General features: G+C 49.2%; 1 protein-coding gene and 1 long non-coding RNA gene across 2 annotated transcripts; one reads left to right on the plus strand and one right to left on the minus strand.

Annotated features, from left to right (window-relative positions):
* Positions 1 to 1,630: 1,630 nt before the first annotated feature.
* On the minus strand, positions 1,631 to 8,044 carry LOC148057580 (uncharacterized). Its single transcript, XR_015707306.1, has 3 exons — positions 7,742 to 8,044; positions 3,735 to 4,050; positions 1,631 to 2,163 (listed from the first exon to the last, which is right to left on the minus strand). It is a non-coding gene; the product is annotated as an uncharacterized LOC148057580 (long non-coding RNA).
* Positions 4,048 to 20,612, plus strand: TGM4 (transglutaminase 4). Its single transcript, XM_009464515.2, has 15 exons — positions 4,048 to 5,004; positions 6,288 to 6,452; positions 10,136 to 10,315; positions 10,459 to 10,565; positions 10,864 to 10,993; positions 11,643 to 11,761; positions 13,195 to 13,302; positions 13,852 to 14,026; positions 14,547 to 14,685; positions 14,950 to 15,053; positions 15,896 to 16,147; positions 17,230 to 17,565; positions 18,922 to 19,091; positions 19,597 to 19,733; positions 20,260 to 20,612. Exons 1-15 carry the CDS (start codon positions 4,863 to 4,865, stop codon positions 20,399 to 20,401), a joined length of 2,406 nt encoding a protein of 801 aa, XP_009462790.2. The 5' UTR covers positions 4,048 to 4,862; the 3' UTR covers positions 20,402 to 20,612.
* The last annotated feature ends 900 nt before the right edge of the window (positions 20,613 to 21,512 follow it).

A 21,512-nucleotide genomic window follows, 5' to 3' on the forward strand; every position in this document is an offset into this window, starting at 1 on the left:
TGACCTTTCCTGCTGACCCTATGCTGAACTTTTATTTACATACATGAAAGAAAGCCCCGAAATCAGTGCAAACCAGAAAAATAAGGTAGCCACGACCGTCAGCAGAGGCTGCATCTGTTGGCTGAGATAAGAAAAGTAACGGCCCACCTGGAGACAGAGAAAAGATCCAACGAGGAACAAGAAGACCCCAGACCCAAATATTGCTGTTGGACCAAACTGTCATGTAAGGGGAGGGAAACTTAAATTGTAAGGGTATAACTGCCCAGGGATTTCTTTGTTTGGGGTCCCTCTCCAGAGGCACCCAGCTCAAGCTGTTTTATACTGCTGTACCTCTCAATAAATTTGTCTGGCGTACATCGTATCAGAGACTCTGCTTCAGGGAAACCTAGGGTCGAGCCTGAGGGGAGAGAAAGCACTCGAGGGTGAGCACGTGTGTGAGCAAGGAGTCCGAAAGGGGCACCCGTCAGCTCAGTGGAGCTGCCTGCTGTGAAGGGACTCCGGTCCTAGCGGTTAAAGTCTTGAGTGGCGTCTGTGCGACTCCCTGAATGATGTGTGAATGCTCAGGCAGTGGCTTCTCCTTTAACACTGGTGGGCATGGAGCTACTCCAGTTGCCAGCCAAGGTGCGAGCATCTCATGCTACTGTGAAGGGCAATGTCCTGGGTGCTGCGAAGAGGGGTGAGCTGGAGAACGCTGGCTTGGTTGCTTTTCAGGACAAATAACCACAGATCCCTGCCCTCAGTCAATCCCACCATACTGAGGAGGCTACCGCACATGACATGCACATGTCCAGGGGAGTGCCAAAACCTTTGCAGCCACCATGCTTTGGGTCTGCTTCTGAGTGGTGCATGAGCTGGGTCTCCAGCGCTGGGCAGGACCATCTCCTTCCTGCAAATCCGACGGGTCTAGGAAGGTCCTCCCTTCCCACCACGTAGTGATTTCAGTCGCGCTGCTGGCTTGTGGGAATGCGGCATGGCATAATCTGACCTGTAGTCTGGAGACTGCGTGCGTCTGTATGTATATAGACACACACCCCCACACAGACAGATGGGAGAAGCTGTCGCACCACTCCTGCAGAAAGAAATGTTACTTGAAGACACTGGCCTGCAAGTTTCTGTTTTCTCACTCAGACCTGTGCAACCAAACACATACCCTGTAGGTGGGAAGGTATTCTGTCAGTATTTTCCATGTTCTCTGAAGCTGTTTTTAATATATGGATAAATTATTTTATCCCTCATTCAATATTTGCGCTATTGATTTCCTTGCCCTTACTGTTTATTTTTAGCAGCCCTCTTTTGCTTTATTTTTCCTCATACCTTTTCATATTGTTTTCTTTAGGTGTAGTCTGTGGCTATGTGTCCACACTGCAATCAGTCAGTGTGGTCATACATGCACACTCGAAGTTAGTTCATGGGTCAATGGCAGCAGGGTGGATACAGCCCTGGAGTAACTGCACCCAGCCCGTTGGACCCTATCCAAGCACACACTGCAGGCTGCAGGACTGCACGGCGGGTGGGGGGGGGGTGTCCTTCTCCCCATCGTGGGTCTCTTGATGGGGTGGGACGAAGGTGTGAGGAAGGAGTTAGCAGGCTAAGACCGATCAGCGTGGAAAAGAGACAGTGGTGGTTTGTAATGGGGGTTGAGAAGACGGTGAGTTGCATGGAGAAAGTAAACCGGCATAGCTGTTGACCCTCTCCTCTACCACGAGGACGGGGGCCGCAAGGGAAGCTAGCAAGCAGCAGCTTCAAAGCCAGAGGAGCATCCTTCTCCTACAGTGTGTCATTCAGCGGAGGAACTCCCGCCCATGGGACGCAGCAGACGCTGGCAGGTTCCTCAGGTTCAAAAAGGAGGCAATTTTATTAAAAAAAAAGCTGCTGTCTGGAAGAAGTGAAACGATGGGGATTTTTTTTGTTATTTCTTGCACAAAATTCTAAAGAAGCATTTTGCTGAGAAGCAGAAGTACCTTATCTTGAGTCATTTTAGTCCAATACATAACGTAATCTTCTCAGCACTGGAGCACACTTATTTCGGTGTTTCTGGTGCAACAGTTGTACCAGAGTTGAAGGTCGGACAGTCATAGTACTGAAATCCCAAGTTCAACCTTCATACATAGTTGCTTCCTATGTCTAGACTGGTTTTGCAATTTTGCCTTTTGCATCTCAGCCCTGGAAGGAGAAAGAGATCTTGAAAAATAACCAGAAAAGATATTTTAACATTATAGCATTTTGGCTTGCTGTTAAAGCAGCTCTGTATTTTTCAAGGTGGCCTGGCCTCAGACCTGAATTTCCTGTGATAGCCACAGGACTTCTCTTTCAGGGCAGGGAAAGTGCTACACAAGAGCATTTTGCCTGAGTAGGGATCACAAGGCCGTAAGCCTACGTTTGGTATGTGTGTAGTTGTAGTCTCTGTTTTATCTTTGGTTTTGCCTTCTTCAGGAGCAGACTCCCTGGGTGGTGCCGGGTTGGGCACTGAGCAACATGGTTTTCATTCCTTCTGGAGGTAAATGCCCAAAGCTAGTCACCTACATCCTTAACTTTAGGTCCAAACCCCCTCTTTCAAGGTTCAGTGAGAAGGAAACAACGGAATTTCTGTAATAATTTTATTGGCATCAGTCACTTCTCTGGTATTTGCCTGTGAGAAACTCATTACCAGGTAGCTGGGGCCAGGCAACTTGGAATCAGTTAAGACCTGGGCTTGGCCATCTTGCATCAACCCCTGACATCCAATTGCCTGCCACGAGTTGGCTCATGTAAGATTAGAAGAGAATCTGCCTGCTGGGAACACGAGATGCCCTCGGGGTGTAGCTGACAGGCCACTGTCATGACCCATGGTTGGAGTACGTGAGTGAGAAGTGATCAGATCAACACTCCTTTCAGAGTAACAGCAGCACAACATGTCAGGGTCATTACGTGGCTGAGATGCATCTCACTACTAGGAAATTCTTAATGACCAAGATACGAGCGTAATGAAATGGTGAGGGGAGGACCAACGTAGGACCTCGAATGAGGTCCAGCTCAAAAGAGATGGACAAGACCCTCGGCTGTTCTTCATCAGTGTGGCTTTCTTTCTTTTTATCCCCCCAAGACTTCTCATTACTTATCATTCCCTAGGCTGTAACTCAGGAAGGACTCAACACGTACTAGATGGTACATGTGGGAGCAGTCCTGCTGTGGTCAGTGGAAGGCACCTTCTCGCCGTGGTGCTCCTCAGGACCCAGACGTGGGCTGTATGTGTGTGTACCTTGGCGGGTGCACCGCTCACCCCTTGGCACCTTGGAGCAACTTTGCAGTGCAACTGGAAGGATTAGTTCACCTTTCCAGAATGTCAAAAAGGAAACCTGTGTTGCTTTTGTTCTGTGTTTTATTTTCAGTGTTACTCTGACTGGACATATTAAAAAAAAAGACAAAACAGAAGCAACGTGAAGCCTTAGATGGTCATAAAAAATGTAGCTCAGTACATTACTATTATAAAAGGCAACTTCTCCATAACTAGACATGGGGTCAGAAGTGAATAAAACTGTAAAGCTAAGGACTGGGTAGCACTTCATGCCCTTCCTACTTGGCGTTGATACCTGTGGTCATGCTCTGAAAGTTTTATTTATTCTTGTCATTTTTGATACACAAGGTAAACAAAACCTGAGACAAAGGGCAAGCTTGTAAATAGGGAAGCAGCCACTGGGGAATTCTGATTGTGTTTGTTTGCATTTTATTACCTTCCAGCTAATAAGGTGACTTACCTTGTAGCAGATAGATGCAGATAAGGCCAATAGCCTCTGGTGTCTGATTTTGTAAGCTGGGAAGTTAGTCACTGAAGTCATTGGTAATAGGCTGGAGATTTTCTGTGAAAAAGATATCCATCTCCTGCTTTGGTTAATTAGAAGAGTATACTTTTATGAGACGAATTGAAGCAATTAACTGTTGTTTGGGGGAAAAAAAATCAAAAGGGCCGGTATTTTTCACAGCTTCACCAAGGAGGAGGAAAAAAGGCCATGCTGCTGAACCACAGCCAGCCACTCTGGCCACTCTGGCGAGCAAAGACAAAAGGCGATGTACCTGTAGGAAGGACAAAGATCACCTGCTGACAACACGAAGCAAGCTGAAACCACGTCTTTGAAAAACCTTCCTGCAGTTTAAGTTGAAATCCCTTTTCTCAGACCTTGCCAACAACTGTCTCAGTGGGCATTACAGTTCAATGGCCTTCCTTCCTCGCAAGCTTGTGCGAGCCATGGGGGGGAAGCTCATGTAGGAGCGCTGAACCACATGCCAAGTTTAGTGCCTTCGAATTGAGACACTACCAGTGCATAGAAAAAGATCGTGGAAGCAGGCAAGACCAGCAGCTGTACAAAGTGAAAGGAGAACTGAAGGCTAGTTGCTGTCTGCTGGCATAAACAAAAAATTCCTGTGAAAAGGTCAACCACCTTCCAAGATGAAGTAGCTTCATGGCATGGCAGAACCCACACCCATCTAACTTCAGCACTCTTTCCTTGAACTCTGAGGTTCAAAGTGAGGGTCAGAACATGCATGCTGTTGAAATCAGCCTTTTGCAAAACGCTATAGGACTGGAAATGTGACTGTTCCTGGTGAATACATGCCCTGCCTCCACCACTGACCCTCCAGCATGGGCCTATGTACATTTTTCTCAGGAGCAAAGTGTTGCCAACATCAACTTGTTCCTGTTTGCAAAAATCTGTAGTTTTTGCTGTAGGACTACTGTGCCAAAAAAATTTAAGCTGCCTCCAACCAGGCATGGAATGATATATATATAACAGGTTGAGACTGGATTAGAAAGCTATTCTCAGTGCCTTCAGATGAAGTGGATTACTCTGTTGCTGTGATTAAGTGGAAACCAGTAATATACATCATAAATGTTCAGATTACTTGTATTATTGATTATGTTATTGTACCAACATTCCACATATACTTTACTTCCTCCCATGCTGGTTCTAAACAAAAATGTCTTTCACCTTCCAGGAGGAAAGAAATGCAGAGTAAAAGCAACGCTGAAAGGTAAGTTGGGGTTGTAGTGTTTTTTTCAATAGTGAAATATGTACTTGCCAGCACATTGTCTGGTGCTGAATGATGAGTGATGCTCTGTCTACTAAGAACGTTGGCGGTTCAGATGTTCATACAGATGTCCTGCAAGATTATAGATGGGTACTGAACCCTCGGTACCCTGGAATGCACTAGTCATGCTCTCAAGTAAGGACACCCAACATACATCTGCCAGCAAGCAGTGACGTGCCCAAAGGGTGGGATCTGCTAACTCAGCACCTCGCTTGTGCCGACATTTCAGCACCAAATGAAACAGTTCTCCTAAAGAAAATACCTAGCTACCTGAATTGATGGAAAAAAGTTGGTGTTTTTGAAGGCTTCCACAGGGAGATCTTGTTTAGGGAGATCCTACATTTAGATGCACCAGTCTTGCAGACTGAATCCTACATTGCTGGACCCTGGGCTGCTGCCATGAAGGGAGGCATTGGCACGCCGAGGCTGCTCCTGTGGCTGAGCCGCCTCTTCACTTTTGGGTATTTGGGGACATGTTTGTATCTCTTTCTGGCCACTGTGCCCATGTCACTGTTGGCCTGTGCCACCAGCTCTCCCCTCAGTGGGGTAGACTCATCTCTCCATCTTTGATCACGCCAAAGACCAGCGTGCAAGTGGGGCACATGGCGTCCAGCCACCTCCTGGGCAGAGACCTTTGGTACAGCTGTCAGCAAAGAGCAGCCAGCAAACAGCTCCTGATCCACCACATTTCTTGCTCCTGCTAGACATGGCCTGTTTCTCCTCTTTCCCACTCAGTGCTCCTGCTGGGCTATCTCACCTAGCATCTGCCTGACCTCGCAAGGAGGGGCCAGCACCAGGTACCTTGGACTTTCCAACCCATGCATGTAAACACTGGATTTTAGCCCACAGCTTCAAGTGTTTCTGTCCCTAACATGATAATAAAAATCTCATTAACTTCAAATAAAGTCACACTGGTCCTAATAGGGAACTCTATTTTCCTAAGGATTAAAATTTGCGGGCTGCCTTGGTAAAGCTAGCCCTTGAGTTGCAGTCCCGATAACCTGGATGTTAGGGCATACGTGCATTCTTGTTACTCATCTAGCCCATGTTTGTCAGTGTTTGTCAGTGAAGGGTCTGTCCACTTGTCATCTGATTACGCAAATCCACCTTCCATGTAAATCAAGATTTAAGTTTCGCTGGTTTTCAGGGTCTGACTATGTGCAGAGGGAGTTGTAGTCATTTTTTTTCATGGGAACTTCCTTTCTCCAAACACCACCCCTTGGCAGTGGACCTGCTGACACCTCAGAGCGAGACGCTGATAAAAAGGGCAGCCCGTCTTCCTTCTCCATGCTCAGAAGCAAGTGGCAGAGGCTACTCAGGAGCTTGGAAGCTACTGGCATTACAGGCACCTCGGGTCGCAACGCCGACAAGAACCATGAGCAATAACGCTGGTGAGTCTTTAATGCTCAATACCATAGCCTATGTTAGATGCGCAGTTTGGCAGGTCTCCTGTGGGGAGGATGCCAGCTCCGGTGGAGGTGGAGGGTTTCTCACCCCTCCAGCTGCTGTGGGTGACAGCTTGGGGAAAGGTGTTTCAGTGCCACCGCTGCTCACAGGGGATAGGTTTGCGCCGGCTGCACAAATTCTGGTTTTGATGGATCGGTAAGCCAACTGAAAAATGCAACCCACTTTTCATCACTTTTCATCAACCTGCAGACATCTGGCTCTATTGGTGATAATAGGAAAGAAACGCAGCTTTTCTAAACTTGTTCTGTGTCAAGGTGAAAGGAATTTCTTTCCTTCAGGCTACTCAGTTGTGTAGATTATTGCTCTTTAGTGATCACTGATACCATCTGACAGAAGTTTCAAAATAACTGAAAAGGGGATTTATTTGGACTTGAGCTCCGTCCCATGGCCATCCTGCCTGCCCTATTGTCAGAAGACCCTGCACCTACCTAGAAAGGTGCCTGAGTCACTCCTGTAGCAGCTGCCGAAGCACCACCGCTGGCTGCACTCCTGGGGCCAGCCCAACCCCAGGATGCCCAAAACCCCTAGGGTTTGGGGCATAGCTGAGCAGCTGTGGGTGCGGGCTGGGTGGTGCCTGCAGCAGAGCTGGGGTCCACAGCCATCACAAGGGGAAGGGCGTCCTAACACTGCTCCGAGCCCTTCCATTTCACACCTCCATGCTCTGGGTGTGGATGAGCTGAAATTTTCCAGGAAGTCTCGGACAGCAGCATCTTTAGGATGTGATTGGATTGACTTCTCTTAACTCTTTACTAACAGCGCACTCTTGGACAAGTCAGCGTATACGCAAAGACCTCTCAGCTGATTCACTGCCCCCAGTTACAGGCCACCAGCAAGGGAAGGCAGAGCCAGAGGACGTAGGAGGATTGGGCTTTTCGAGCAGGGCAGCTGTGGGTGACATTGTGGGCACCCAGCTCACGGTGGGGGCGATGGAGAGGGATGAGAAAGACATAGAGTGGCAGGATTTTGTTTTCCATGTCTCTGGGACATGAGAGAGTGTTTGCTGGAGGTTGGGCAAGGATGAGGAGTAAATGCAGGCATCCAAACTTTGCTTTCTCTTGAAAAACTACAGTTCCCATCCCACTTCCCGCCTGTCCGTCCGAGCAGCCCTTATTCTCACTGAAGCCCAGCACGCTATAAATGCTCTGCTCCATATTAATATATTTTTTAAAACCCATCGCCTCGTCCCCATGGAAAAAAGGCCCCAGATCCTTACCAGTGCAAAGCCCTTTTGTTCTGGGTGATCACTGTGCTCTCGAAGCTCTGAACATCTTCCCAAGAAGGTAGCATATGATGAGGCCAGCAGGTAAGTGTAGGAAGGAGCTCTAGAAGGGATAAATCATGGAACTAGGAGATAAAAATAAAAATACTGTATTGAAATTTCTTCTAAAAAAAGGAAAAAGTTATCTGGCAGGATTTGGGTTTGCTTCTGGCCTGCCCCAGGAGCGAGCACAGCCAGGGCTGCTTCCTGCAGCTCGAGCCTCTGTCCCATGAGCAGGCGTATTCTTGGCAGGCCCAGCTCTGCTACAGATCATTAATTAATGTGTTGGCAAAGCACGGCGCCTGCAGGCAGTGGGGCACAGGGCATGCGGGCGCCCTGCCCCGGGCAGGAGGCAGAGCAGGAAGCTGAAAGTGTCCCCTGGGGGTTGCCCGAGGAGGGCGGGTGGTGGCCAAGCCCCCTCAGACGCGGCAATGGGTGCACCGCTGGCTCGCTCCGCGGCATTTCTTGGTGGACACCGCACCAGCTGCATCATAAGGTGTCGCGACTGTATTTGCACAGGAGTAAGCACAGCGCAATTGACAGGCAGCGCTTGCAAGGAGAGGTCTTTGGCACCGTGCTCTGCACTGTCAGGGCATATTCCAAGGCAGCTGTTCTCTGCGTTTTTTCTCTGTGCATCCTCAACATCGGTGATGTCCAGGGGATGGAAATGCCGTCCCTAAGTTAGGAAATGCTGGAAGGATGGATTCCCCAAGGCCTTTTCCCACAGCCATCCTATGCATTCAGCTCCCACATCCCTCCAAAGCCCTCTGCCATCAGCAGGGCTGTTTTCTGGTAGCTTCTCAGCTCAGCACCAGTGTTTCTGTAAGGAACAAGGTCAAGCAGCTTTGATGGCTGGAGATTTGTTAATGCTGAGGAAGACTCACTTCCCCTTTGTCCTTTTTGAGAGGGTTAAGCAATTCCAGCTGCAATTTTTTGACATACACATGCACACGCAACACCCGTTGCGCAAAACATCAGCCCAAGGTTGGCATCTGGCAGGCAGCAAGCAAACAAAAAGCACTCAAAAATGAAATCAGTTAATGAAAGGTGATGGGCAATTTTAATTCTATTTGCCGATAACTGTTATGTAATTAAGATAAATATGGTTTATATAGTTACTAAGAAGAAACACATGGAGGTAGTAATCTCATGGGGAGCCATGGGCACTCCTTTCAGTTTACTCAAGGCTGCAGTCACTGCCCAGCACAGGTCGCAGGGGGAAGCGTGCCACTGATTTCAGCCTGCCCTGGATCCGGCCCTGCCTGTGGCATCTCTCATGCCACAGCAGCTACCAGCAGATTTCAGCCTCTTCGATGTTAGGAATGGCTCTTGTCGATACGTAAGTTAGCACAGTTGCCTGGTACCGTGCGAATCTGTCAAAACATTTTGTGAACTAATCCCTTCAACCATTATGCCTTTGATTAGCTAATTTCGAAGTTACTATAAGTGGTTTTAAATTTCCTTGACTCTCCCATATCTTCGTCTGAATCACTCATGAGCCAAGCGCTTTTGAGGTATTGTTACTCCCTACTGTTTACACAGGATTTATCCTTTAAGAATATTTAATGGGCAGGTACAAGACAGGTTAGACACTTCCAAAGATATATAGCTGGGCCGTGTTCTGGCATGCTCTGGCTTTCCCGATCACACCTGGGCACCCTGCCAAAGCCTGATGCAGTGATCTCCAAATCCCCATTTTTATTGAAAGCTGAGGGCTTTCTCTGTGCTCAGTCTTTGCTCAAAGGCTTCACTCTTTACTCAAGCACAGCACTGGGTTGTGCCTGTTGGAGCCCCGCTCCTACGCTGCAGCCCCGAGACCTTTTCCCAGCCCTGCTCCCATCCGGAGTGGCAGGAGGGCTGAGCAGCCTGGGAGATGGTGATTTTAAATGCTGTGTCCTATGAAATGAACTGCTGTGTTGGGAATGAATGGGAGCGGGGCACCTGGCAGGGACTCTCCCTGGAGTCCAAAGCTGTGCTGGAGTCCAACGGCAAAAGCACCAGTTGGCGTGAAGGGGGGCAGAGCACTGCCCCCCACATTTAGCATCCCCCCAGATGGGCAACACCTCTGCAGCACAACTGGCTCCTGGCCCCAGACCTACATATGTATATATATATACATATATACTACATATATACATATGTACATATATATATATATATAAAAACTGTTGTATCATCCATTAGCTTTGGCGATCCTTGGTGTGATTACTTGTGCTAGACCACTGGACGCTTAGATGTTTTGATGACTTACAGGGCTCCATTAAGAAGAAGAAAACTGTCTCTACTGAGCAATTTACCATCAACCCCCTTTTCTTTTTTCTTTCTCCCTCTCTGCTAATGGCTTTCCAGGGACTGATCTGAAGGTCACTGGGATTGACTATCTTAAGAGCCAGAACACCCGCCTGCACCACACAGATGCGTACAACATCAAGAACCTGGTGGTGCGGCGCGGGCAGGCCTTTCAGCTCCAGCTAAGCTTCAGCAGGGAGCTGAAGGCTAGCGACAAGCTGGCACTGCGTTTCGGCATCGGTAAGCAGATCTCCCCTTCGCGGCCGTCAGGCAAAGCGGGAGAGCCCCGGCACCCTCCGGCTGCCTGTTCCTGCCGCCTGGCACTGCGTGGTCATTGTAGACCTGTGCAACCCTCCCGCATCTCCTGTTGCGTTTGTTTCCAGGCAAAAGCCCAATGAAAACCAGGGGGACCCTGATGTCACTGAACGCGAAGCAGGAGCAGGACCCCAGCGGGTGGCAAATATCCATTGTCAAGAAGAGTGGCAACCAGGTAGAACCCACGGGCCGTGCTCCCACACGGTGCAATGGTGGAGGGCAGCAACACCGAGCCCATTGGGAGCGACAGAGAAAATTCTCCTACCCCCGCCCTGCTTTCTCTTAGCCCTGAAATTTTAGGCAGGCAGCAGCCTTGCCCTGTTTAATTCCTTGCTCCCCCACTGCGCGCGCAGGATGCGCCCCATCCCTCTTCCCCCCCCCACATCCCTGTGGCCACCATATTCGGTGCTTGTGCTGTGCCTCTGGCCACGGCGGAAGGTCCGTCACGCCCTCTCTCCTTGTCGCCTCCCCAGTGCCTGCTGTCTGTCACCAGCTCACCCAGGGCCATGGTGGGAAAATACACCCTGAACGTCAAGACTGGGACTAACATTTACAAGTCCGAAAATAATGCTGTCTACCTTTTGTTCAATCCTTGGTGTGAAGGTGAGCGGTCGTGCGACTGGGGGTGATAATTACTGCTCCAAGGGATTGTTCCTGGGGGAGCTTTTCCTCACTTTTTTCCTCCTCTCTTTCCCACATACATTGCTTTTTTTCCCTAAAACATCACAAGCAGCGTTCTCATGGAGCCAGTGCTGGGCAATTGCAATGAGCCAGCTCCTGGCTGGGGAGGCCCCAGTGCTGGGTTAAGGTGCATCTCTCTGCCGTCTCTGTTTGCACCTCTGTGTCACCCCTTGCTGTTTCCCTGGGCCACGCCAAAGGTTAACTGAGATGACTGGGTTAGCTTAAAATCCAGATAAAAAAAATAACCAGACAAAAAAACATGTGGTGTTGTTTGGCATCAGTCCCCCAGTTCTCTCTGCTGTCTACCTAGTCCACTAAAGTGTTTGTTCAGAAAGAAGCATTTCACTAAAATAAAACAGTGGTCATATAGCAATAGACCTACAGGAGTAAAATAAAGCTTAGTCTTATAGGAAATTCTTCCACAATAGGAAAAAAAAATGTGAGTGCTACATGGTCATCATTTGGTGTGAATGTTACAGACCATCAGCTCCCCCAGTTTAGCTTTCCAAGGAAAACTTTGTATAGTGTGTGTACAAACCACCTAACATCTGAGGTTTTTTTTTTGTTCCAGCTGATGCCGTCTTCCTGGATGATGAGGCTAAGAGAAAGGAGTACGTGCTCAATGATACAGGCTACATCTATGTTGGGTCTGCATACAACATATACGGTAGACCCTGGAATTTTGGGCAGGTAAAACACAGCTGTCTTCTCGGTGTTATTACCCTTATTTCCTCTTACTCCCTTAGGCAGTTGTTTCAGTGAATCAGACCTAAAAACAGTTTAAGCCCATGAGTAGCTCAAAGTGCTTGAATAATCCTGCCAGCTTCACTGGGAGGGCTCACCTGCTTAGAGCAATCTGTGTACTTAAGTGTTTTCCCCAGCCACAGCTTTAGAACAGGGTTTAATGGCACGCTTATAATCAGATCATGAGACCCCTCGCAAAGGACATGGGAATTGGGGATGGAGCATTTCTGGTTGGAAAGATTCCCGTACGGAGTCCTCCCTGCTCTCTGGTTGGTAACCAGCTCGTGAGCCGCAGAGAGGGCTGATGGGGGGAAAAAAGCATCTGACTATTTACCTATTGCATCATGATCGGGGAAAAACAGGGGAAAAGCACTGGCAGAGGTGGTCATTGTTCAAGTGATGCCTTCATCAACTGCAAAGAGAACTGTTGGGTGCAGGACGCAATCAGCCTGCCCTCTCAGGAAGGGTGTTGCTCCACGCTGCCTCTGAGATGACTCCAGTGGAGTGGAATGACAAACTTGCTCAGGCTAGAGATAAAAGGTGGATGCAAGAGCAGGTTTATTTGCACCCTGTAGAAAGCATACAGGCACCCAAACGGAGCATCCTGCACCCTATCCAGATAGACTTCCCCACCAAAATATGTTTGAATCTGGGTTTTTTTGTTGTTGTTGTTTTCTTTTTCAGTTTTAGTTTGTTTTATAAGTCTGCAGTTTCAAGACGTAAGATATAGATAGCCCAGCAAAAGTGCTCTTGCGGAAGCCTTTTCCATGAAGGGGCCAAAGGGCACTGTCCACAGGGCTGTTCCTATCCTAATATTTACTCTCCCATTAAGCAATGAGAATTGATATTGATATTCTGCCAAGCTTTTTTGGATTGGATGTTTGGCATCTCTGTGAATTGGACCTCAGGGAGCTTTATCAGCAATTGCTAATTAGGAATCTTTGGCTGTAATAATCTGCATTTATGTACTTTTTTTAATCCCCAGAGTTCATTTTGTACCTGTGTCAATAGACTGAGTATCTGTAGCACTCTTAAATTTTCATTAATCTTGTGAGCAATTTGCAGGGCTGCAGGGAGATGACGTAGGTGTCTTAGGACTACTCACAAGAGTAAAGATTGCTGGGTCAGGTTTCAACTGTGTTTGCAAGACACGTGAGACAGGCTTATGTCTTCCAAGGTGGGTTTTCATTTAAGCCCTTCGTTGGAGAGAATAGCTTTGGGAAGCCCCATAGGCTTGAGAATTCAATATCATAAGGAAGTTTAGAAGTTAGGACCAGTCAGATAGTTTCCTCCAAGTACTTAGATAGACTTCATAGTGACTGAGCAAGTTCTGTTTTACAGCGGCATATAAAAATGTCTCCACTTTCTCTCCAAAACAGTTTGAGGAATTCATCTTGGACGCCTGCATGTATCTGCTGGACAAAAGTAATCTCAAGATAAGCAATACGGGGGATCCTGTGTTGGTGTCGAGAGCCATGTCTGCTTTGGTACGCCTCTCTCAGAGAAGTCCTTTGCCTCTCCAGCTTTCCCTCCTCCTTCTTACTTGCTCTTCTTTCCCCAAGGCCTTGAACACCATTTCAGGATACATCTGAAATGGGTTCCTTTGGGAAACCACAAGGAAAGAGACAGAGGCATTTTGGGTGGAGGCAAGAGGCGAGCGAAATACAGCGTCTCCCCACCTCCAAAGCTTGCAGCTGCCCCGGTGGTTGTCCTTCCTCAGCAGCTGCGTTGGCAGGGTCAACACAAGGGTTGTGTTTCAGGGGGCAACTGTTCTCTGTGGTGGGACCCTTCTTGGAGCCCTGGGGTTTAAGATACAAGATGCAGAGTGCATTTTGGCTGCCCCATGCCACCTCCCTCTAGATAGCCAGGTGGAGAGTTTCCAACCAGAGGAGCCCGCAGCCAGCACCAGCAGCCTTGCTGGGTTCCACAGGGCTGTGGAGCACCTGAGGAGCCACAGGGTGGGCAGAGACCCCGGTGTTTAAGCCTCATTCAGCCTTATCCCTGTATTTTTCTCCTTTGCATGTGTGTGGCCACAGGTTAATGCCAATGACGACAGCGGTGTCCTGATGGGGAACTGGTCAGGGAATTACAGCAGCGGGACCTCCCCTATGGATTGGGTTGGGAGCGTCTCGATTTTGCAGAAGTATTACAACACGAAGAAGCCAGTCTGTTATGGTCAATGTTGGGTCTTCGCAGGAGTCCTCACTACAGGTAAACAGTGAACCGTCTCCCTTCTCTGATATTCTAATTACTGTGCTAGTAAGCCAAACTACTGTGCCTCTGAGTGCCAGAGGTGGCAGAGCCTGTCATGTAAGGAGAGGCTGAGGGAGCCAGGACTGCTCAGCCTGGAGAAGAGAAGGCTCAAGGGGGTCTTATCCGTGTGTATAAATACCCGACTGGAGGGAGTGGGACAAACAGAGCGAGGCTCTTCTCGGTGGTGCCCAGTGACAGGACCAGAGGTGACGGGCACAATCTGAAACATGGGAGGTTCTGTCTGAACATGGGAAAAAAGCTTTTTTCACTGTGAGGGTGATGGAGCACTGGCACAGGTTGCCCAGAGAGGTTGTGGAGTCTCCATCCTTGGAGATAATGAAAAGCTGTCTGGACACAGTCTTGGGCACCTGCTCTAGAGGGCCCTGGGTGGGCAGAGGGGTTGGACAAGACGATCTCCACAGGCACCCGCCGACCTGAGTGATTTTGTGACCCTGTGTTTTGTCTGTCTGTGCCACAGTCATGCGCTGCTTGGGGATCCCATGCCGCTGTGTGAGTAACTTCAACTCAGCACACGATACAGAGGAGAACCTGAGAGTTGACGTTTACCTGAATGAATCTGGAGAAAAGCTGAACGGGATCTCCCTTGACTCCATTTGGTACTGCCAAGGAGGGGCTAATGCCTCCTACCCCCCACACCGCCCCACAGTGTCACCTTTCCCAGGCCCAACAGCCTTTCCTTTGAGAATTTCCCTACTGTTTCATGTTTGATGCCTGGGAGAGGGAGAAAGCCTGGGGTTTCACAGGCTTACATGCAAAACCCCATTAAACCTGCCCTTATTTAAAGATTAAGAGAGGAGATGATTGTGACTTTTCTGGCTGTAACAGCTCACTCTTTTTCTTTCCAACCCAAATGCACGCAGGAACTTCCACGTGTGGAATGACGTCTGGATGAAGCGGAGGGACCTGCCGGCAGGGTTTGACGGCTGGCAGGCAATCGATTCAACCCCTCAGGAGCAAAGTCAAGGTAGGAATTGCCTAGAAAGGCTCTTCTGCAACTCCCAAGGGAGGCAGGGACATTTCTTATGAAAACCATGGTACCTGGTCAGCAAAGCACATACTCCCCATGCACACCTTCATACACTTGGGCAGTGACATCCTAAAGCCGGAGGTCTCACGCCTGCCATCTCAGCCTGGGACTGGAGGAACAGTGTTTCTCGGCAGGCAGAAAACCAACCTTGCAGGACACTGCGGGGACTTGAATGTCATTTCAGAGGTTAGAGCGCACAGCTGGAAATCAGAGGTGTTAATTTCGCTTTCCAATGTCCTCTGATTTCTTTGATGGAGTTGAGGACTCAAAGCAGTCTGTAGTAATAGGTGCCACAGCTTTCCCCAGTAAAGATGCTTTCTGTAGAGCTTTCCTGAGGAAGTCATGAGTCCGTTCATTGGTAAATGAGAGAAATGACTGCCAAAATCGGTGACTACCCTCCCTGCACAGATGCAGGGAATTTGGAGGCAGGAAAGAAAACATTAGCCCTCAAGGCTGTGCAGAAAATGGAGTACTGCCAGGAGATCAAACACAGGTGGCTGGGCTCAGTTGACTCCATCACCAAGTCACGACTTTCAAACCTTAAAATTATTTAAGAAGTGAGGGGAAACACATAAAAGCTCTTACCAGACCTTGGTCATCTGTAAAAAAGCCCAAAGAGCTATGGGATAAAGGGGGGTTTTTTTAATTCATCACTGAGTTGGTGAAAGAGTCAACTACCATGGCCACATATTCCTGCTTGGGTGGGTCTGAGGGTGGAACAAAAATTGGAGGCTCTGCTCATATTTGGAAAAGCAAATGGTGTTGAATGTGCTTTCTAGGTATTTTCCAGTGTGGTCCATGCCCGCTGAAGGCTATCCGAGAAGGGGATGTGTATTTGCCCTTCGATGGCAAGTTTGTGTACGCAGAAGTGAATGCTGATGAAGTCTACTGGGTCGTCAAGAAGGTGAACGGCGTGGATAAGTACACCAGGATTAGCACGGACACCAAAGGCATTGGTGTGAACATAAGCACAAAAGCCGTGGGGCAGGACAAGCGGGAAGACATCACCGCGGAGTACAAGTTCCCTGAAGGTGACTGCTCCCGTGCTCTAAAGTAGTGCCAAAGAGGAGACCCCTGGCCGTGTACATCGTCCCACAACGTGTGTTTTCTCCAGGAGAAAACCGCAGGGGCAGCTGCAGTGGCAAACCCTGTGTAAGGCCTGAAGACCTGGGGGAGGCAGCCTGCTCCTGGGCATCTTCATGCCCGCAGTGACACCTATAGGCTGCTCTTTAAGGATGGGTGTGAGCAAGCTTGCAGACAGCGAAAGAAATGGGCTGAGTGACCAACCTAGTGGTCAGACTCACTGTTGCTTCATTTCTTCATTCTTCTTTTTGTCTTTGCATTCCCCAGACCATATCGGAAACAAAAAACCCCCGATATTCACTCCCCACAGTTCTCAGATCCATCCATGTTGTGCTAGACTGTTAAACCCTTCCCAGTAAGGAGCGGGAAAATCTTAGGCTGAAAAATTTAAGAGCATCCGTCCTCTAAAAGTGTCTCCTTCAGGAAATTCTTCCAGTCCAAAATGCTACAGTTAGAATCTTAGAAGCATTTAGGTTAGTAAAGACCTTTAAGATCATTGACTCTAACCATTAACCTAACACTGCCAAGCCCACCACTAAACCATGTCCCCAAGCACCACATCTACCCATCTTTTAAATACCTCCAGGGATGGGGACTCAACCACTTGCCTGGGCAGCCTGTTCCAGTGCCTGACTACCCTTTTGGTGAAGAAATTTTTCCTAATATCCAACCTAAACCTCCCCAGGTGCAACCTGAGGCCATTTCCCCTTGTCCTATTGCTTGTTTCTTGGGAGAAGAGACCGACCCCCACCTCACTACAACCTCCTTTCAGGTAGTTGTAGAGAGCAATAAGGTCTCCCCTGAGTCTTCTTTTCTGCAGGCTAAACAACCCTAGTTTCTTCAGCTGCTCCTCATAAGACTTGCTGTCAGTTAGATCTGGTGGTAGTGTAAACCAAGAGGGTCTCCTGAGCAGAGGCTGGAGGTGCCCTGACATTCTTTCTGCTCAGCAGCAGAAGCATAAATAAAGGGAAGGTGGCTCTGGGTGAGGAGACTGAGATACAACTATCACCCATCTTTTTTCTTCATCCAGGCTCCAAAGAGGAAAGGGAGTCCATGCAGAAGGCTTGCTCCTTCTTACACCCTTCAGGAATAATACCTCGTGCACGCTTCGCATCGATTGTGCCCGTGGATGACAAGCACTCCAAGCCTGAGACGGTCTCCAAGACTGGGCTGCAGCTTCAGATAACCAATAAAGGAGCTTTGTATCCTGGAAATCCCCTTGAAATGGCCATCACAGTGAAGACCTCTACTCCTGGAAGCTGGACCATCAATCTTGCCAGCTCCTGCCAGCTACAGCTCTATACTGGGAAAGTCAAGGCCACCATTGGATATGTCAAGGAGACTGTCAAGCTTGAAGGCAAATCTGGTAGGCTCACTGTGTTCTATGGGCTATTTACAGTGGCAGTTTGGGGTTTCACTCAAGCTGGTTCATAATAGCTCCACTATAGGTTAGTGCATGCCTCTGTACAGCACAAAGAGCAGAAATTGCCTGCCTGCTACCTACCTCTCTTGTTACTGCATTTGGGAGTCTCAGTTACAGACTGGGATCCCACCATAGCAGGGACCAAAACGTGAAGGCCCTGTCCCTGCTGCAGCTTCAACAAGATGGTTAGAAATACATCGGTGTGGGCAGACAGACGTTTTCACGGTGCGAGCGAGGTGTGCTGGAGCATCTCCCTCCTGTCCTCACTGTGTGAGCATCATCAAAGATGCCACCACAGGCTTCGGGTGCATCCATATGGGTGAGATCTCTCACAGGATTTAGATGGCTAGAAATCTCAGCCTTTTTTTGTTCTTGTGCTTGCCACTCTAACGTTGACCAGCTGGTGGTGATGCTGGTGAGTGTTATTTTCTGAATTCTTTGCCCAAGCAAAGTTCGACCTCACGGCTGCCTGCCTGGCTGATCCCAAGAGCTGTTTGCTGTTCATTGCATATCTTTGAGCAACCTGGCTTGTATTTCTGATCCCCAGCAATGTGACTGAAATTTGCTAAACAAGAGACTAACGAGTGATGAATAATTAACAGCACTTGCTCATTCCAAGCATGAGTCACTCTCGCAAAAAAAAAAAAAAAAAAAAAATCGTTGCTGCTGGTGATTAGTGAGCATTTTCACACGTATACTGTGGCTGTCAAAATGCAGCAGGGTAGGACACAAATGTAGCTACATACATTTAGAGATAAGGATAGGCATTTCTTTTTTTTTATTCCCAGAAGCCAGGAAGCCTCACGGCTAAAGCAATGTTCAGGCTCCAGTGCTGCTGACTCCAGGGCCTTTCTGAACCACTGGAGGTTTGTCCAGGCAATTAAAGATAAAATCTGAAGTGAAACAAAAGCCGCTAATTTTATAGCAAGCAGTGCCTCAGAGAAACCCCAAGGCACATGGGCTTAAACGTACCCAACCTCACGCTCCTCTGCTTCCTCCTGAGTGCCGGGGCAGCCGGGGACAAGGGCTGCCAAGACGCTGGATGTGAGCCCGAGCCAGTGCTCGGCTTGGCAGGGAGATGGTGTGGGCTCAGCCGCCCGTCCCATGGGCTGCGCGTGCCGGGTACTACTCTTCCAGCCGGGGCTTTCCCCCGCGGGGCCCCTGGGTCGGGCCCAAAGCTGGATGGTCTCAGCAAATATGCCTCATCCCACGCGCCGGGGCACTGGCCACCAGAGCTGACTTTGCCACCCAATTCCTGGGCATCTGATGAAGCACTGAGTTGTGCTTTCTCTCCTGCAGAGACGCAGGTCCCTCTGAAAATTGCAGCAGATGAGTACATGAAGACGCTGGCCTCAGTGGAAGATGAAGTGCTCATCCACGTCACCACCATTGCTGAGGTCCAGGGAACAGATGACAAACTCACCAACGAGATGACGATGAACTTCGAGTACCCCCCTATCACCCTCCAGGTGAGACAGCCGCCAGCCCAGCTCCTCGGGGACGAGGGTTAAAGCCCTGCTCACTCTAACACCAAGGTGGTGTTAGCATTGCCAGGAAGGTCTCCCAAACAGCTGCCTCCTGGGATGCTCAGTCCTCGGCATTTTATTTGGCTATTCAGCCTTTACGTGAAGGTTGAAAGCAGCCATGAAATGAAGATTTTATTGCCCTATCTAAAATGGGCAGGCAGGGGCTGCTGGAGGGAAGGGGATGAAAGAGGACAGTTTGTATGGGGCCCATCTCTGACCCTGCAACTCTGCCTCCTGAAGGAAAAACCTGTTGAGAAACCAGAGAGAAGAGCTGGGAAAACCGCTGGCAGGGCAGAGCGCACGGTGCCGCAGGAGGGTGGAAAGGATATGAGGGAGTTATCCCCCACCATGCTGGTGGTGAGGAGCAAACCTGCAGCGGGTCCGGCATCTTTATTACCCCTCTGATCCCCGGTATTTGGGTTTGTTTCTCTCTTTCCTCCTCTACCAGATGCCAGAAACCGCCAAACTGAACAAGGAGTTCTCCTGTGCCTTCGTCTTCCAGAACAAGCTGAACGTGCCCCTCAACAACTGCAAGCTGCTGGTGGAGGGCTTGGGCATATTTAAGATGACGGAGTTTGATGAGGGGTAAGGAGATGAGCCCAGTATGAAATGAGCGTGGCAGGACTCTGCTTTGTTTGTTTTTGTTTTTTTTTTTTAATTTCCTTTGAAGAAGCAGCTAGGGGATTTGGAGTAACAGGGCCCTTTGCAAGCTATGTTTGAAACCGCGCCACATTTGGGCACAGTCCGTGCAGCAGCAGGACCCACGCGGAGGTTGGCGTGTTCAGGGCATTCAGGCACAACAGGGGGTCTCCCCACGCTCCTGCTGTGACGCCAGGTGCTGCCCAGCCAGTGTGAACACAGCTGACTTCCTTCAGAGCTGAATTTAGTGTTTCAGCAGGATGAGGAAGTCTGGGAAAGGTCCCCAGGATCGCCGGGACCACCAGCCAGCACCACTGTGCTGAGCCCCACTTGCTGCATGTTGGTCACAGGAGAAGGGAAACACCCACCCTAAAAACACACAGTGGCTATTTCTTTAAGCAAAACAATTTAAAAGCAACAAATAAGAACCATAACTCATGCTGGGACTATTTGTTTTTTTCTTTTTCCTTAGGGATGTAGAGCCCGGTAGGATCATTAAGTCTCAAGTAATATGCACTCCAACAAGAGTAGGAGAGAAGAAAATGGTAGCCAAGCTGACCTCGACCCTGATCAAAGCGATCTCTGCGGAGAAGGCCATCACCATCATCGAGTAGGATCGGTGCCTCAGCAGGGTGTAAACAGTGGCCTTGCTAAACGCGTAGCACCGCTGTGTGTCTCGGGCACTTCTTGCCTCCTTGATTGCTGGATAGTAATCTCAAAGTAAAGAGCAAAAATCCCATTAAGCTAAGGGAATTAAGCTGACTTAAAGGGCTCAGTTGTGTTGATTGCAGCTAATTGTGATTCAATAAAGGTTGTTAAAATCAACTATGTGATTGGGTTGTACGGTAATGCCGGGTTGGGATGGTTTTAACCCCTTGGGGGGGACGTTCCCACTTCAGGCCAGGGACTGGAGCTCACGAAGGTGCTGTCTTCGGCCGGTGGTGGGTGTGAGCCCAGGGGGTGTTTTGCAGTTGCTTGGCTGCCCAGGCTGTGGTCCTACGTGGGAGGCCACCCAGGGACCTCACTGCACCACAGGCTGCTGCACAGCTCAAGAAACACTTTAAACAAATCCCTCCTGGATGATTCCCTCTCCCTGCAAGCTAGCCAGCTGGGGAACGTACTGGCATACACCTTTTTTTGTCTTTAGACAACAAAAAGAGCAAACCTGGCACAGTCTCCCCCAACACCATTTTTCATACATCTTCCTTTCCTCCCACCCAACTTCTTTTGGGGGGTTTTGGGCATTTTTGAAGGAAGTACCATCTCCAGCACCATTATCAGTGATTCCCTGGAAATGTATAACCTCTATCCTTCCCCTTCCACCCTGAATGCTGCTGGATTACACGTTGGACCTTGATGTGGTGTACTTCAGGAGCTCTTCCAGCCATCATCACGTTGAAGGAGACAACAGCTGTGCACAGCTGGAGCCCACCCAGCCCTGCCACTGAGCTGCACACCCCAGCACCTCCCGAGCCCACCAGTGGCAAGGGATGGCTCTGCTCCACAGCATCACCGCGATGTGGCCAGCAGCAGTCAGGCGCTGGGGTTTCCAGCATTTCCATGAGGAAAGAGAAAACTGAGCCACACAGTAGTGTAGGGGTTTGTTTGTTTAAAAGGCAAATGCTCAAGCATTAGAGCTGCAGAGTGGAAAAAATAAAGACACCAAGAGGAATCTGGACAGGCTGGATCGATGGGCAGAGGCCAACTGTATGAGGTTCAACAAGG

Source organism: Nipponia nippon, unplaced genomic scaffold (assembly GCF_047370975.1).
Source record: "Nipponia nippon isolate SJK-2023a ecotype South Korea unplaced genomic scaffold, ASM4737097v1 scaffold_1, whole genome shotgun sequence".
Taxonomy (NCBI): domain Eukaryota; kingdom Metazoa; phylum Chordata; class Aves; order Pelecaniformes; family Threskiornithidae; genus Nipponia; species Nipponia nippon.

Coding starts and splice junctions, on each gene's coding strand:
- TGM4 (XM_009464515.2), top strand. CDS start 4,863: ATGTTCAGATTACTTGTATTATTGATTATGTTATTGTACCAACATTCC. Junction 6,453..10,135: donor AACCATGAGCAATAACGCTG/GTGAGTCTTTAA, acceptor ATGGCTTTCCAG/GGACTGATCTGAAGGTCACT. Junction 19,092..19,596: donor ACCCCCCTATCACCCTCCAG/GTGAGACAGCCG, acceptor CTCCTCTACCAG/ATGCCAGAAACCGCCAAACT.